Source organism: Hylobates moloch, unplaced genomic scaffold (assembly GCF_009828535.3).
Source record: "Hylobates moloch isolate HMO894 unplaced genomic scaffold, HMol_V3 SCAFFOLD_12, whole genome shotgun sequence".
Classification (NCBI taxonomy): Eukaryota; Metazoa; Chordata; class Mammalia; order Primates; family Hylobatidae; genus Hylobates; species Hylobates moloch.
This window is the reverse complement of record NW_026652287.1, coordinates 102,426,158-102,439,750: the sequence shown is the minus strand read 5'-3', so window position 1 is coordinate 102,439,750 and position 13,593 is coordinate 102,426,158. Positions and strand designations below refer to the sequence as shown.

At 54.3% G+C, this 13,593-nt stretch overlaps 2 protein-coding genes across 3 annotated transcripts in view; one reads left to right on the top strand and one right to left on the bottom strand.

The window, feature by feature from the left end:
- Positions 1-9,066: 9,066 nt before the first annotated feature.
- Positions 9,067-11,501, bottom strand: RPL28 (ribosomal protein L28). Of its 2 annotated transcripts, XM_032171209.2 has the most exons (5): positions 11,441-11,501; positions 10,967-11,055; positions 10,713-10,836; positions 9,375-9,493; positions 9,067-9,199 (listed from the first exon to the last, which is right to left on the bottom strand). In XM_032171209.2, the coding sequence occupies exons 2-5, from the start codon at positions 11,045-11,047 to the stop codon at positions 9,110-9,112; spliced, it is 414 nt and encodes a 137-aa protein (XP_032027100.1). In that variant the 5' UTR covers positions 11,048-11,055; positions 11,441-11,501; the 3' UTR covers positions 9,067-9,109. The 2 variants fall into 2 exon arrangements, with proteins under 2 accessions (XP_032027100.1, XP_032027099.1); XM_032171208.2 differs by having other exon boundaries at positions 9,067-9,493.
- Positions 11,502-12,971: 1,470 nt separating this feature from the next.
- TMEM238 (transmembrane protein 238) overlaps positions 12,972-13,593 on the top strand; it is a 3,690-nt gene continuing 3,068 nt past the window's right edge. Inside the window, exon 1 of the mRNA XM_032171629.2 lies at positions 12,972-13,591. Within this exon, the coding sequence (XP_032027520.1) occupies positions 13,149-13,591 (443 nt within the window). The 5' untranslated portion in view covers positions 12,972-13,148. The remainder of the gene's footprint in view (positions 13,592-13,593) is intronic.

The following is a 13,593-nucleotide window of genomic DNA, read 5'->3' as shown; positions in this document are numbered from 1 at the left end:
TTTCTTCACAACCATCTACGCCGGGGTAACTCCCTCCTCTGTCTCAAGCCCAAATCCCACTCTAGAAATTCACATTCTCATTTCTTTCTTTTTGTTTTTTTTGAGACAGAGTTTCACTGTGTCACCCAGCCTGGGGTGCAATGGCGCAATCTTAGCTCACTGCAACCTCTGCCTCACGGGTTTCAAGCGATTTCATGCCTCAGACTCCCGAGTAGCTGGGATTACAGGCGTGTGCCACCAAGCTGGACTAATTTTTGTATTTTTAATAGAGACAGGGTTTCACCATGTTGGCCAGGCTGGTCTTGAACTCCTGGCCTCAAGTGATCCGCCCGCCTCAGCCTCCCAAAGTGCTGGGATTACAGGCATGAGCCACCATGCCCAGCCTCACATTCCCATTTCTGACTCTATAGGACACAGGCTGTTTTCTTTAAAAAGATGGGGTATCACTATGTTGTCCAAGATGGACTCAAACTCCCGGGCTCAACTGATCCTCCCACCTCCCACCTCAGCCTCCCTAGTAGCTGGGACTATAAGCACGCACCACCGTGCCCAGCTCTCATGTACCTGAACATACACAACAGGTTTAAAACATTTGTCCTGGCCGGGCCCAGTGGCTCACACCTATAATCCCAGCACTTCGGGAGGCCGAGGCAGATGGATCACAAGGTCAGGAGATCGAGACTATCCTGGCTAACACAGTGAAACCCTGTCTCTACTAAAAATACAAAAAAATTAGCTGGGCGTGGTGGTGGGCACCTGCAGTCCCAGCTACTCAGGAGGCTGAGGCAGGAGAATGGTGTGAACCTGGGAGGCGAAGCTTGCAGTGAGCCAAAATCGCGCCACTGCACTCCAGCCTGGGAGACAAGAGTGAGACTCCGTCTCAAAAACAAAAACAAAAACATTTGTCCCGATTACAAACAGTATAAACATGCTTGTATATTCAAGAAACAATACCACACAGCACAAACATAATAAAAACTAAGCAAGTCACAAAAGATACTACAGCTTGAATGCCTTCATACACAATTCAAAAATAGGCAAAAATAAATTCTCCTGCTAAACATACATATGTTGGTGGTAAACTATAAAAGAAAACAAGGAGGCCGGGTGTAGTGGTTCATGCCTGTAATCCTAACACTTTGGAAGGCTGAGGCAGACGGCTTGAGCTCACAAGTTCAAGACCAGCCTGGGCAACATGGCGAAACCCTGTCTGTACAAAAAACACAAAAATTTTCTGGACGCTGTGGTGTGCACCTGTAGTCCCAGTTACTCAGGAGGCTGAGGTGGGAGGATGGCTTGAACCCGGCAGGCAGAGGTTGCAGTGAGCCAAGATCGTGCCACTGCACTCTAGCCTGGGTGATAGAGCCAGACCTTGCCTCAGAAAGAAAGGGAAGGGAGGCCGGGTGTGGTGGCTCACACCTATAATCCCAGCACTTTGGGAGGCCAAGGCGGGCAGATCACAAGGTCAGGAGATCGAGACTATCCTGGCTAACATGGTGAAACCGTCTCTACTAAAAATAAAAAAAATTAGCCGGGCGTGGTGGCGGGCGCCTGTAGTCCCAGCTACTCGAGAGGCTGAGGCAGGAGAATGGCGTGAACCCGGGAGGCAGAGCTTGCAGTGAGCCGAGATCGCACCACTGCACTCTAGCCTGGGCGACAGAGGGAGACTCGTCTCAAAAAAAAAAAAAGGAGGGTAGGGGAGGGGCGGGAGGTTTCCTAAAAGTGGCCAAGGTTGAATACTTGGGTGGTTTTGAGGGTCTGGTAATCTTCCATTTCCTGACCTGGGTATTGGTTACATAGGTGTTTTATGATTTTTTTAAGTGTATAAATATATTTATGCACTTTTCTGTGCTGTATTTCAGAATTTTAAATTTTGAAGTTTTTTTTTTACAAGGTTACATTCTTGTTGTTCAGGCTGGAGTGCAGTGGTGCCAACACAGCTCACTGCAACTTCAAACTCCTGGGCTCAAGTGATCCTCCAATCTCAGCCTCCCAAGGAACTGGAACTACGGGTGCACACTACCATGCCCGGCTAATTTTTTTGTACAGATGAAATCTCACTGTGTTGCCCAGGCTGGTCTCAAACTCCTGGGCTCAAGGGATCCTCGCATCTCAGCCTCCCAAAGTGCAAGGATAACAGGCGTGTGCCACCGCGCTCAGCCAAAGGTTACTGTTAAGTCAAAAAAGCAAGGTGCAATATGCCGTGTATGGGACACTACCAGTCATGTAAAGAAGCGGGGAGCAAAAGAATACGTATATAAATTTCCTTGCATCTGCATAGAATTTCTCCAGAAAAATACACAAGAACCTGGTAACATTGGTTGTCCCTGGTCAAGGGAACTGGTTGTCCCAGATACAAGAATGAAAGGGAGCTATTTCATTATAGAAATTTTAATCTTTAAAATGAGAAAAAGAAAGCCAGGCACAGTGGCTCACGCCTGTAATTCCAGCACTTTGGGAGGCCAAGATGGGTGGATCTCTTGAGGTCAGGAGTTCAAGACCGGCCTGGCCAAGTGGGGAAACCCTGTTTCTACTTAAAATACAAAATTAGCTGGGCATGGTGGCACATGCCTGTAATCCCAGCTACTTGGGAGGCTGAGGCAGGAGAATCGCTTGAACCCAGGAGGTAGAGGTTGTAGTGAGCCGAGATGGCACCACTGTACTCCAGCCTGGGCGACAAGAGTGAAACTCTCTCTCAAAAAAAAAAAAGAAAAGAAAAGAAAAGAAAAAAAAGAAAGGCTAATATTCATCACATGGTATTCCAACTCTCCTTCCTTGAGACAAATAATGTTTGCATATTGTGACATCCAGAGGCATTAGATGCATATGCAAGGAAATACACATGCATCTTATTGTTTAAATCTTTAAAAATATTTAACAGGAATGTTGGCATATCATTTACACTATTTGCAGGTTGCTTTTTTTCACTTAATATATTTTAGATATTGACCCAAAACATAAGCTTTTTGATGTTTTAAAAATTCTGGGTGGGGCCAGGCACAGTGGCTCACACCTGTAATCCCAGCACTTTGGGAGGCTGAGATGGGAGGATTGAGCCCAGGAGTTCAAGACCAGCCTGGACAACATAGTGAGATCGTGTGTCTACAAAACAATTTTAAAAATTAGCTGGGTGTGGCAGCACACACCTGTGGTCCCAGCCTCTCTGGAAACTGAGGTGGGAGGACTGTTTCAGCCCAGGAGTTCAAGGCTACAGAGAGCCTGGAAAACAGAGTGAGATTCTCTTTAGAAAATATATAAATAAATAGAAATTCTGGGCTAGGTGCAGTGGCTCACACCTGTAATCCCAGCACTTTTGGAGGCCAAGGCAGGAAGATCACTTGAGGTCAGGAATTCAAGCCCAACCTGGGTAACACAGTGAGACCTTGTCTCTACGAAAATATTTAAAAATTAGCTGGGTATGGTGGTTCACACCGGTGGTGCCAGCTACTTCGGAGACTGAGGTGGGAGGATTGTTTGAGCCCAGGAGTTCAAGGCTGCAGTGAGCCTAGATTGTGCCACAGCACTCCAGCCTGAGCAACAGACCTTTATCTTTTTGTTTGTTTTTGAGACGGAATCTCACTCTGTCACACAGGCTGGAGTGCAGTGGTGTGATCTTGGCTCACTGCTACCTCCGCCTCCTGGATTCAAGCAATTCTCCTGCCTCAGCCTCCCAAGTAGGTGGGACTACAGGCATGCACCACCACACCCGGCTAATTTTTAGTATTTTTAATATAGATGGGGTTTCACTGTGTTAGCCTGAATGGTCTTGATCTCCTGACCTTGTGATCTGCCTGCCTCGGCCTCCCAAAGTGCTGAGATTACAGGAGTGAGCCACCGCACCCAGCTGAGACCCTGTCCCTTTAAAAAAAAAGATTTGTGGCTGGGTGCAGTGGCTCACACCTGTAATCCCAGCACTTTGGGAGGCCAACGCGGGCGGATCACCTGAGGTCAGGAGTTTGAGACCAGCCCGGCCAACATGGTGACACCCCATCTCTACTAAAAATACAAAAGTTAGCCAGGCGTGGTGGCGGGCCCCTGTAATCCCAGCTACTTGAGGGGCTGAGGCAGGAGAATCGCTTGAACCCAGGAGGCGGAGGTTGCAGTGAGCTGAGGTCGCAGTGAGCCAAGGTCATGCCATTGCACTCCAGCCTGGGTGACAGAGCGAGACTCTGTCTCAAAAAATAAAAAGTTGATGATTGGCAGGGCAGGGGCTAGCGGGGACATGAGTGGGAGTGGCTGCTTCATGGATACTGGGTGTCCATTCGGGATGGCGAAATGTTCTTGAATATAGGATAGGGGTTGTGGTTGCAAAGCTTTGTGAAAACTAAAAATCACTGAATTGTGCACTATAAAAGCATGGACTTTATGTTATGTGAATTATACCTTTTTTTTTTTGGAGACAGTCTTAATCTGAGCCTAGAGACCAGCTAGGAGCTTCAGGGAGGAGAGAGGCCTCAGAAGATTGCAGCCTAAGGAGGCTGGGGAGACTGGGCAGGGCCAGATCCGAGGCCTTGCTGGCCCTAGAGAAGGGTTTGGGCTTTTATTCCTCATGGGGGCGGGGGGGCGTCAGCCAAGGGAGGATGACAGGTCTGATTTATCATTTGTAAAGATCAATGTGCTACTGTGTAGAGAACAGCCTGGAGGGACAGCAGGGGAGACGGCGGGTGTGGGAGGCCAGTGGGAGCAGGGGCCGCTGGAGGCGTGATTCAGACATGCTAGGGATGGCTGAGCCTGGGGGAGGGCCAGGTGTTCAAGAGGAACAGAGGAGAGGGGTGCTGGGGAGCCTCTGGGGGATTAGCCATTGAGGGGTGTGTTTAAATGAGTGGCTTCATCAATGCAGCGCTGATGGCCATCGAAAGGGGCCCGCAGCCTGTGTGTGCTGACGGAGAGACAGCCCAGTGCGTTAGGGAAAAGGAGCAAGCTGGAGGTTCCTGTTGACACCATCCAATCTGTAAGACATTAAAAGATGAGGCTGGGTGCGGTGGCTCACGCTTGTAATCCCAACACTTTGGGGGACCGAGGCAGGAGGATTGCTTGTGCCCAGGACTTCAAGACCAGCCTGGGCAACACAGTGAGACCCTGTCTCTACAAAATATCTTTTTAAATTAGCCAGGTGTGGTGCTGCACACCTTAGTCCCAGCTACACAAGGGGCTAAGGCGGGATAATTGAGAGAGCCCAGGAGTTAGAGGCTGCAGTGAGCCGTGACTGCACCACTGCACGCCAGCCCAGGCAACAGTGAGACCCTGTCTCTTAGACAAACAAAAAGATGAGATCGGCATGCATATGTGTGAAGTTTCCAGAAAGGAGAAGCACAGGTGGCTAACTTAGGGGCTGGGATTCTGAGATTTCTTCCCCTGCATACTCTTCTTTCATTTGCAGTTTTTCAAGACCACATGCATATTTCATAATGAAAGATTTTAAAGTAGATGATTTTATTCCAGTAACTGGCTACAAGAGAAACAGGGGAATCGATACCATTCCTGGGCAGAGCCAAGCAGCCTGGGCCGGAAATGCAGCTGAGGACAGAATGATATTCAGAAACACAGGCAGGAGGCTGGGAAAGCTCACAGCCCCACAGGACGGCGGGGCAGACCTGGAGCCACCAGGCATTACTGCACATGGATCTGGCATGTCTTCCAGGTGCTTGGGAAACATGAGCATTAGTTTGTGTGCAAATTAGTCACAGGCATGTGAAGACATCTGTGATCATCTGAGTCCATCTGATCAAAATATTTATAAAAATAGTCATTAATTTATTCCTACAATCAAGATTTGTGGGCACAGTCAAGCAGGTTTTGCACATTTAATCTTCTCATCAACCCTGAGTGGTAGGGTCTATTGACACGCATGTTACAGATGAGGGTACGAAGACACAGAGAGGCTGAGGAAGTTGCCCAAGGTTGCACAGCCACAGAGCAACGGAGCCCTGACACAGTAGACGCCAGCATGTCCTGTGAACAGAGCATGCCTCAGTCCTGAGTCTCTGCTGCTGTGGGGAGTCTGGAGTGCCCAGCGCTCTGCACAACCTTGGGCTTGGCAGCCTTCCAGGGTGCACCCCACATTCACTCACCATGCAGCTAATGGACTAAGAGCTGGAGAGACAGCAGTGAACACCGAGACACTTGCCTTATGGAGTGCTGTGAAAGGCACTCAAAATGGCCTTTTACGTATGGGAAACTGAGGCACGGTGCTACTAAATGAGCTGCCCAAGTCCCCACAGCTGGGCATAACTGGCAGAGCTGGGACTGGAACCCAGGCAGTTTGATTCCTGGCTTCTGTGAACCATTAGCCCTGAGCTGGGAATGCTGCCGGGCATCACTCTTGGGGATAGGATGACCTGGGGGAGGTTCTTGCAGCACTCTGGATGTGTCCCCACTGCCTGGGCCTGTTGTTTCTGATGAGGGCAGCTACTAACTTTATCAGGGACCTTCTGTATGTGACAAGACGCTTTTCTTTTGTTCTCCAAATTTTGTCTTTGGCTTTCAGCATTTTTACTATGGTGAGCCTGCCTGCTTTTTTTTTTTAATATCATGTTTTTGGTGTAACTGGTTTTCCAATTTCCAGGCCAACAGACACGACTTGTGTGAATAAAGCTTGAATAGATGGCCCCATCCAACATCTCCCTCTCCAAGATGAGGTCTAGAGGAGGGAAATGGTGTGTCCACGTTTGCTCAGCACACTGGGGACTCCAAACTCTCTCGGGCTGAGACCATCTCCCTCCCTCCAGCCCTCTCCTGGTTCCTCCACCCCAACCCACCAGTAGCATTCAGATACCAGACGTGGCCTCCCCAGCCCAGCCACACAGACGGGCTGGCCACCCGCAGGAACAGAGGTCCACTAAGCTGGGCTATGTTACAGACGAGATCAGGGGAGGCCACACAGCAGGGATTCAGAGAGGGATAGAGGCAGCCAGCAGGACTCCACAGGGGGTGGGGCCTAGAGGGGCAAGGCTCCAGGACAGGCAAGGTGGTGGTTAAGGACAAGACTTCATGAGCAGCAGCAGCCACATCTGAAAGCCTCAGGCGCCTGTAATCCCAGCACTTGGGAGGCTGAGGCAGGTGGGTAATTTGAAGTCAGGAGTTCCAAACCAGCCCAGGCAAAATGGTGAAACCCCATCTCTACTAAAAATACAATATTGAGCTGGGTGTGGTGACACCCACCTGTAGTCCCAGCTACTCGGGAGGCTGAGGCAGGAGAATCGCTTGAACCCAGGAGGTGGAGCTTGTAGTGAGCCAAGATCGCGCCACTGCACTCCAGCCTGGGCAACAGAGTGAGACTCCATCTCCAAAAAAAAGTCTCCGGTGACCAAACTCTCAAGACCGGTGGGCCTCAGCCTTTATACATTCAATATCCACCATTCATTAAGCGTCTTATTATATGCTGGTGTGCTAGACAAACCCCTTGCCCACCAGCACAGGACAAACATGACACAGATAAACCTGCCAGCTTGTTCGCTGGAAATCAGTGCTGTGGAGGACAACTGAAGCAGATGCCAGGGGAGAGGCCGCACGAGAAGGGACCATCTACTAAGGTGAGCAGTGAACTCTCCTTATGAAGGCAGAGTCCCAGCGGAGTGAGGCCAGCCAGAGGTGGGCCTGGGATAGTGGGGGGTCCTGAGCAGGTACCAAGTCACCAGCAGAGTGAAGCCAGCCAGGGGTGGGCCTGAGTGGGATTGGGATGGCAGTGGGTCCTGAGCAGGTACCAAGTCACCCTACTCAGTTCTAAGGCAACCCCTCTCAATCTGAGTTAATAGACCCAACTAAGGGGAGTATATGGTAATCCACAGCAGACAGGGGCTGGCAAGAAGTGGTCAGATTTGCTCTCCTTTGAGCTGGGCAAGGCTGGAGCAGACAGGACTGCGGTCGGAAGGGCAGTAGTCTGCCCCAAAATGCAGGGCTCCCAGCCCTCTATGACCCCAACCAATGGCAAGTCGAGGCCCTGACAGTCCCTTTACCCTAAGTCACAGAGCCATGGGTGGTGTCAGAGTCCTTCTTTGAATCGGGTACCCCAGGATGACAGGAACCAGGGGTGCCCTGGATGCTGGATCCTTGGTCCCTGGCAGTGGCTGACAGAGTTAGGTACCCAGGAAATGTGAGGATCAACAGCATGACTCTTTCCCCATCCAGGCCTCACCGAATCACGGTGTCTTCTAGGCTGGAGTGCAGTGGTGGGGCTCATGGGCTCACTGCAGCCTCATACTCTTGGCTCCAGTGCCCCACCCACCTCAGCCTCTACTCAACCTCTGAGGAGCTGGGACCACAGGTGGCGCACCACCACACCCAGCTAGTTTTATTTTAGAGTTGGTGTCTCATTATGTTGCCTAAGATGGTCTCAAACTCCTGGCCTCACAAGCTGTAATAAACACTAGGGAGCAAACAGGCCAAAGAAAACAGGAGGGCTGGGCAATCAGGAAAGTTTGGGTGGCCCAGGAGCGGCCACTGAGCTGAGACCTGAGTGACAAGCGCCAGCTCAAAGAGACTGGGGAGCGATGGGGACAGCCGGAGGGCTGGGAGTAGGGGAACAATGCTAAGGCTGTTCAATGCCTGCTGGCTATACCCTGGGGCCACCACCCACCAAGTTGCCCATCTCAGAGACAAGGTTGCATCAAGCCCAGCTGTGGCTGTGCGCCACTCCCTGGATGCAGAAGTCACCTCATCTTCCTCACGTGATGCCTGCCATCCCCCAGGGCTTGGGATCACCCCAAGTCCCCAAACTGTGCTACAGCACCAGGGCCCAGGGCCTAGCCCTCAACCCGCACCCTTCTGGGCTAGAAAAGGCGTTTCTTCTGAATGGAAGCCACTGCCCCAGCTGAGATTCTTCAGGCCACTTCACAATAGGACAGTAGGTCTTGATCACAAGTCAGCAAGCGTTTTCCGAGAAGACAGTGACCCTTGCCCCCACCAGGGCCGAGGCAGCTACCCCACCCCTCCTGCATGGCCAGCCACTGACATCACCTCCAGATGGACAAGGCGACAAGCAGAGTGTTGATGACATGGCCTGAATGACAACACACAGGGCCAGAGCTCCCCAGAGCGCTTCAAAAAGGGAGGCCCAGTCGAGGCAGGTGAGAAAGCCAGCTGACTCTTTATTGCTTTGGGGGCAGGGGGCTCAGGAGCTCTTGGTGGGGCGGGTCCGCTTCCTCTTCACCATCACAGGCTTCTGGCTGCGCAGGATGGCGCTGGCCCTGCGGATGGCTGCCTGGGGGCGGGAGGGCAGAGCAAGGTTCAGCTCACACACTCCACAAGCCACCCATGCTGGGGCTGGGGAGTAGGTTGAAAGCAAGAATCCACCCCGTATTGCAGCCAGTAGTGGGAGGCCCTTCCCCACAGCACTGGCCAGTCTCCCCCACCCTGATCCCCAAACCCCAGCTCACCATGCGGAGGTCGGGGCGGTACTTGTTCTTGCGGATCATGTGTCTGATGCTGCTAAGCGTGGCGCGAGCATTCTTGTTGATGGTGGTCCGCACATAGGAGGTGGCAGGCTTCCGCTGGCCTGGTTGGGGGTCAGGGAGGCCCTGGGGTCAATCCACCTAACCTGCACCTTTAGCGCACCTCGCAGGTGTGGACGGTCTCACACTGAGAAGCTAAGCACCCTGGGCCCATGGCAGGTGCCTGGGCAGGCAGCAGGTAGCTGTTTCCCCACCTGTCCATTTAACAGAGGCTCATTCATCATCCCAGAGTACTGAGGACACAGCTTCTGTCACACTCATAGCCCAATACTGTCCACCACGAAAACACTCCTTTCTCATGCCAGGAAGCTGCCGCTTCAGTTAGGATCTGATCCAGGTCCGGCCAGAGCCCACGCTCCTGGCAATAGCTTCCCAGGAACCCCAGGCCCATCCCCACAGCAGTGGTTCAACATCAGCTTGGCTGAGAGGCCCAGCCTCACTCAGGTCAGTCCCTTAGTCTAGGAAGGGCCACCCATGTATTCGGCAATCCCAGAGAGGAAAGCTGAAAGCTTTCAGGACTCCCCAGAACGGGGTCTCCAGGTGCCAAGCAATTGGCTGCTCCCTGGACTACGTGTCCCTGAGACAGGAGGATCACTTGTTGCTGCCACTGAATAAAAGGACCCTTGGCTCTGAGGCAGTTCCAATCAAGAACCTGAGGAAAAACTCACTCTAAGAAAAAGAAAACAGAGCCCTGGCAAGAACACATGTGAAGCTGGACTCCTCCATTAGAAACCTCCGACTCACATGAACATTCAGGGAATCCCCAAAAAGGCCTGCACCTGACAGCACAATGTACGGAGTGAGGTCCTCAAGACCTCTTCTCTAACCTACACAGGCAAAATGGGAATCAAACGGCTGCGACCAACCCAGCCTGTCCCCTCCTAAGTGTGGTAGCGACGGCCCCTCCCCTGTTGTGCCTCAATTTTCCCACCTGTGGGATGAAGCCATCCATCCCCACGCCGACTTGCTTTGAGAATTTCATCTGAAAACATCAACCCCGTGCCTTAACTCTCAACGACCACCGAGGAAGTTCGGGTACTTTTTCGTTTCTCCACTTCACAGGTGAAGACACAGGCTCAGACACGCGCGGCTCACAGAGCTGGCAAGTCGGCCGAGAGGGAAACCGGTTCCTAGACCAACACCCTGTCGCCAGGGATGCCCGCCGCGATGGCAGTTACCACTCTTCCTGCCTGTCAGTAAAAAATCACGGCTCCCTGACCCGGGAAAGGGGCCGCTCTCTGGCCCAAAGCAGACAAAACTCACCGGATCTTCGCTTAATGACTACCACGACGCCTTTGCCGTCGGCTGCCGGCTCCACGCCCACAGTCTTGCGGTGAATCAGTCCGTTGTAGCGGAAGGAATTGCGGGCCTTCAAGTTATTGGGCTCCTGGGAAGGAGGCGGCACAAGGCACCGTCAAGAGGGGACCCGGAGACATGCGAAAGTCCCGCCCTCTGACCCAGAGTCAGGGACCCAGGACCCTCCTCCCGCAGCAGCGACGCATCCGGGCCCCACTTACAGTGCTGTAGGTCTGTTTATTCCTCTTGATCAGGAAACTGGAGCAGTTCCGCACGACCATCCATTGCAGATGCGCAGACATGGCGGCGGCTGCGGGGAAACGGGCACATGGAAAGCGTCAGACACAGAGAACTAAACCGGCGTTGGGCCACGGGCCCCGCTCGGACAGCAGAGGACGAGAGCGACTGGGAACTTGGGTGAATGGGAGACCCCTGAGGGCAGACAGCGACCTAGAACTCTTTGTCAGGCGGGACTGAGTAACCTAAGGCGGCGGGACCGAACTCAGGCAGCCGAGACTAACTGCGGCGAATGAAGAGTGAAGGGAAAATAATTTGAAAATTCACAACGACTTCAGGGGGAAGGGTTGGGGTCCGGCAATGACCATTGAGTGGCAAGGAGAGAAGGCAGGCAGAGGACTGGGAGGGAGTGCGCGGCGGGCGCGAGATGGCGACCACCCAGAAAGACGCACGCTCACCTCCTCTCGCAGCAGCGACCTGAGACGGAAAGAGGAAGGGCAGGGGGGGGGCCGCGCCTTTAAAACCTCTCCCCCGTTTCCGCCACCTTGCGGGGGGGGGGGGGCGCGACGGGAGTTGTCGGTCCCCACCTCCGAGGCTGCTCGATGGTGTTCGGCTACTTCCGCCGGCCAATCGCTCAACGCTCGGGAATACTCGGAACTATTCGGTTAGAGGGCCGAGAGCGTATTCCGAGGACCGTTCGGAAGTTTTCGGAACTCTACCGCTGGATTTCCGAGGGGCTCCAATTCGAGAGGTCCTGGGACCCATACCTCAGCCTTGTCTCTCCGGTATTGCTCACCCAGCGCTTGTCACTGTGATTGGCATATGATGGGCGCTCAACAAACATTTGTTTTATGAATGAACTGTTGAATGTGTGAACTATTTAAGCCTAGCCCCGGCACCTTTGGATATTTCCGGTCTTCGTAAGCCCTCGCGATGATGGCCAATGAGGGCGCCGAGGCCCACTCGGGTATTTTCGGAACCCTCCGGAAACGCTCTTGGGAGAGGTGTGTATGTTCGGAAATACTCCGTCTTCATTCGGAATCCCTCGGCTAATCCCGGCAGCCCCCTTGCAGTTCGCCCTCCCCAGGGTTTTCTTGAAATAAAACTCTTAAACTGTTTAAGCCTGGGGAGAACCTACACGGAAACTTCTCGCAGACTGCCACCCCAGGGGAGCGCGGATGCCCTCTAAGGGAGAGTTGTTTGGAGGGAGGGAGATTTGCATGTGGCTGCTCTTGGCTCCCTTTAGGATTCTATAGATCTGCCAGTCCTCTTCCCTGCCCTCCACCTGTGCCTCCAGCCTATGGTGTGCCTGTCACACCCCATCAGCTCCCTGGGAGGTTATGATCCGTTGTCAGGGCCACCCTAAAGGGGCAGGAGCCTTGCCTGATATTTCTCTGTGTCCTCGGCCTCACCCACGCGGCATGGTGCTGGGGAGGCCTCAGAGACTCCTACTGAACAAAAGGAATGAGGGTGCCTGTGTCACCTCCCCAGGGCTCCTTAACTTGCGGTTACACCTGGGCACTCCTTGGGGCAGGGGCTTCGTCTGGTCCATAGGACTATCCATAGGACAGTCGGGGTTCGCCCAGCTTCCTCCACGGGTGCGCTCTGGACCTGATGGGTCTCGTCCGTCTTTGTGTCCGTGGCTTCATTCGCTGGGCACACAGGAGACCCCAGAAGAGACGCGCTGAGTGAAGGAAACTCAGCTTCCGCGGAGCCCGGAGCTTCCCCTCTTAGATCACCCCGACTACTGGTTCTCGCGTCCCAGAGCTCCTTGGTGTCTAAGGGCCTTGTCTGATCTGCACTGTCTGATCTGCACAGGCTTCGGGAGGCCGACACTGAGCAGAAACAACGCCACGTCCGGCTCCGAGTGTCCCACGCTGCCACCACTAAAATGCCCTGATTTTTGGCCATGGGTGACCTCCCTGGGTGGCACGGGCCCTAGGCACCCTTGGCTGTGCGCCTGGCTACCCCCAGCTCAGGACTCTGAGCAATAGCCCCTGCACGGAAACCACGGCCAGGGTAACCCCGGCCGAGCCGGTTCGCGCCCAGCCCGGTTCAGGTGACCAGGCGGGAGCTTGGCACACCTGGCGCCGTCCCCTGACCCCGCCCCGCGCCGGGCCGCACCCCTGAACGCTCTCTGGGTGCCAGCGGCGGCGGTGCAGGGCCATGGCGGCGGCGCCAGCGGTGTGCGCCTCTCAGGGGACCCCGCCGGGTGCACCGTCAGCGCCGGCGGCCGCGCCAGCACCCGCGGCCGGCCTGGGCCGCTGCCGGATGGCGCTGCTGCTGGCCGTGGCGCTGGACGTGGCGGGCATGGCGGCGCTGCTGACTGGCGTGTTCGCGCAGCTGCAGGTGCGCGGCCGCGACTTCGGGGACCTGCTCATCTACTCGGGCGCGCTGCTGGTGTTCCTGAGCCTGCTGGGCTGGATCCTCTGGTACACCGGCAACATCGAGATCTCGCGCCAGGAGCTGGAGCGCGACTACGGCCTACGGCCCTCGGCGCTCGCCCGCCTGGCGCGCAAGCTCTCCCGCCGCTGGTCGGCGCCCGCCGCCGCGGGCCAGCGCCCCGCGCCCGGCTCCCGGAGAGCGCGCCGAGCCGCCCGCGCGCCCCCGC

Excerpts from the sequence above, each read along its gene's own strand:
- RPL28 (XM_032171208.2), bottom strand. The coding sequence starts at position 11,047 with ATGTCTGCGCATCTGCAATGGATGGTCGTGCGGAACTGCTCCAGTTTC. Across the intron at positions 10,837-10,966 it reads ATAAACAGACCTACAGCACT|GAGCCCAATAACTTGAAGGC; the intron begins GTAAGTGGGGCC and ends CCTCCTTCCCAG. Across the intron at positions 9,494-10,712 it reads AGTCATTAAGCGAAGATCCG|GCCAGCGGAAGCCTGCCACC; the intron begins GTGAGTTTTGTC and ends ACCCCCAACCAG.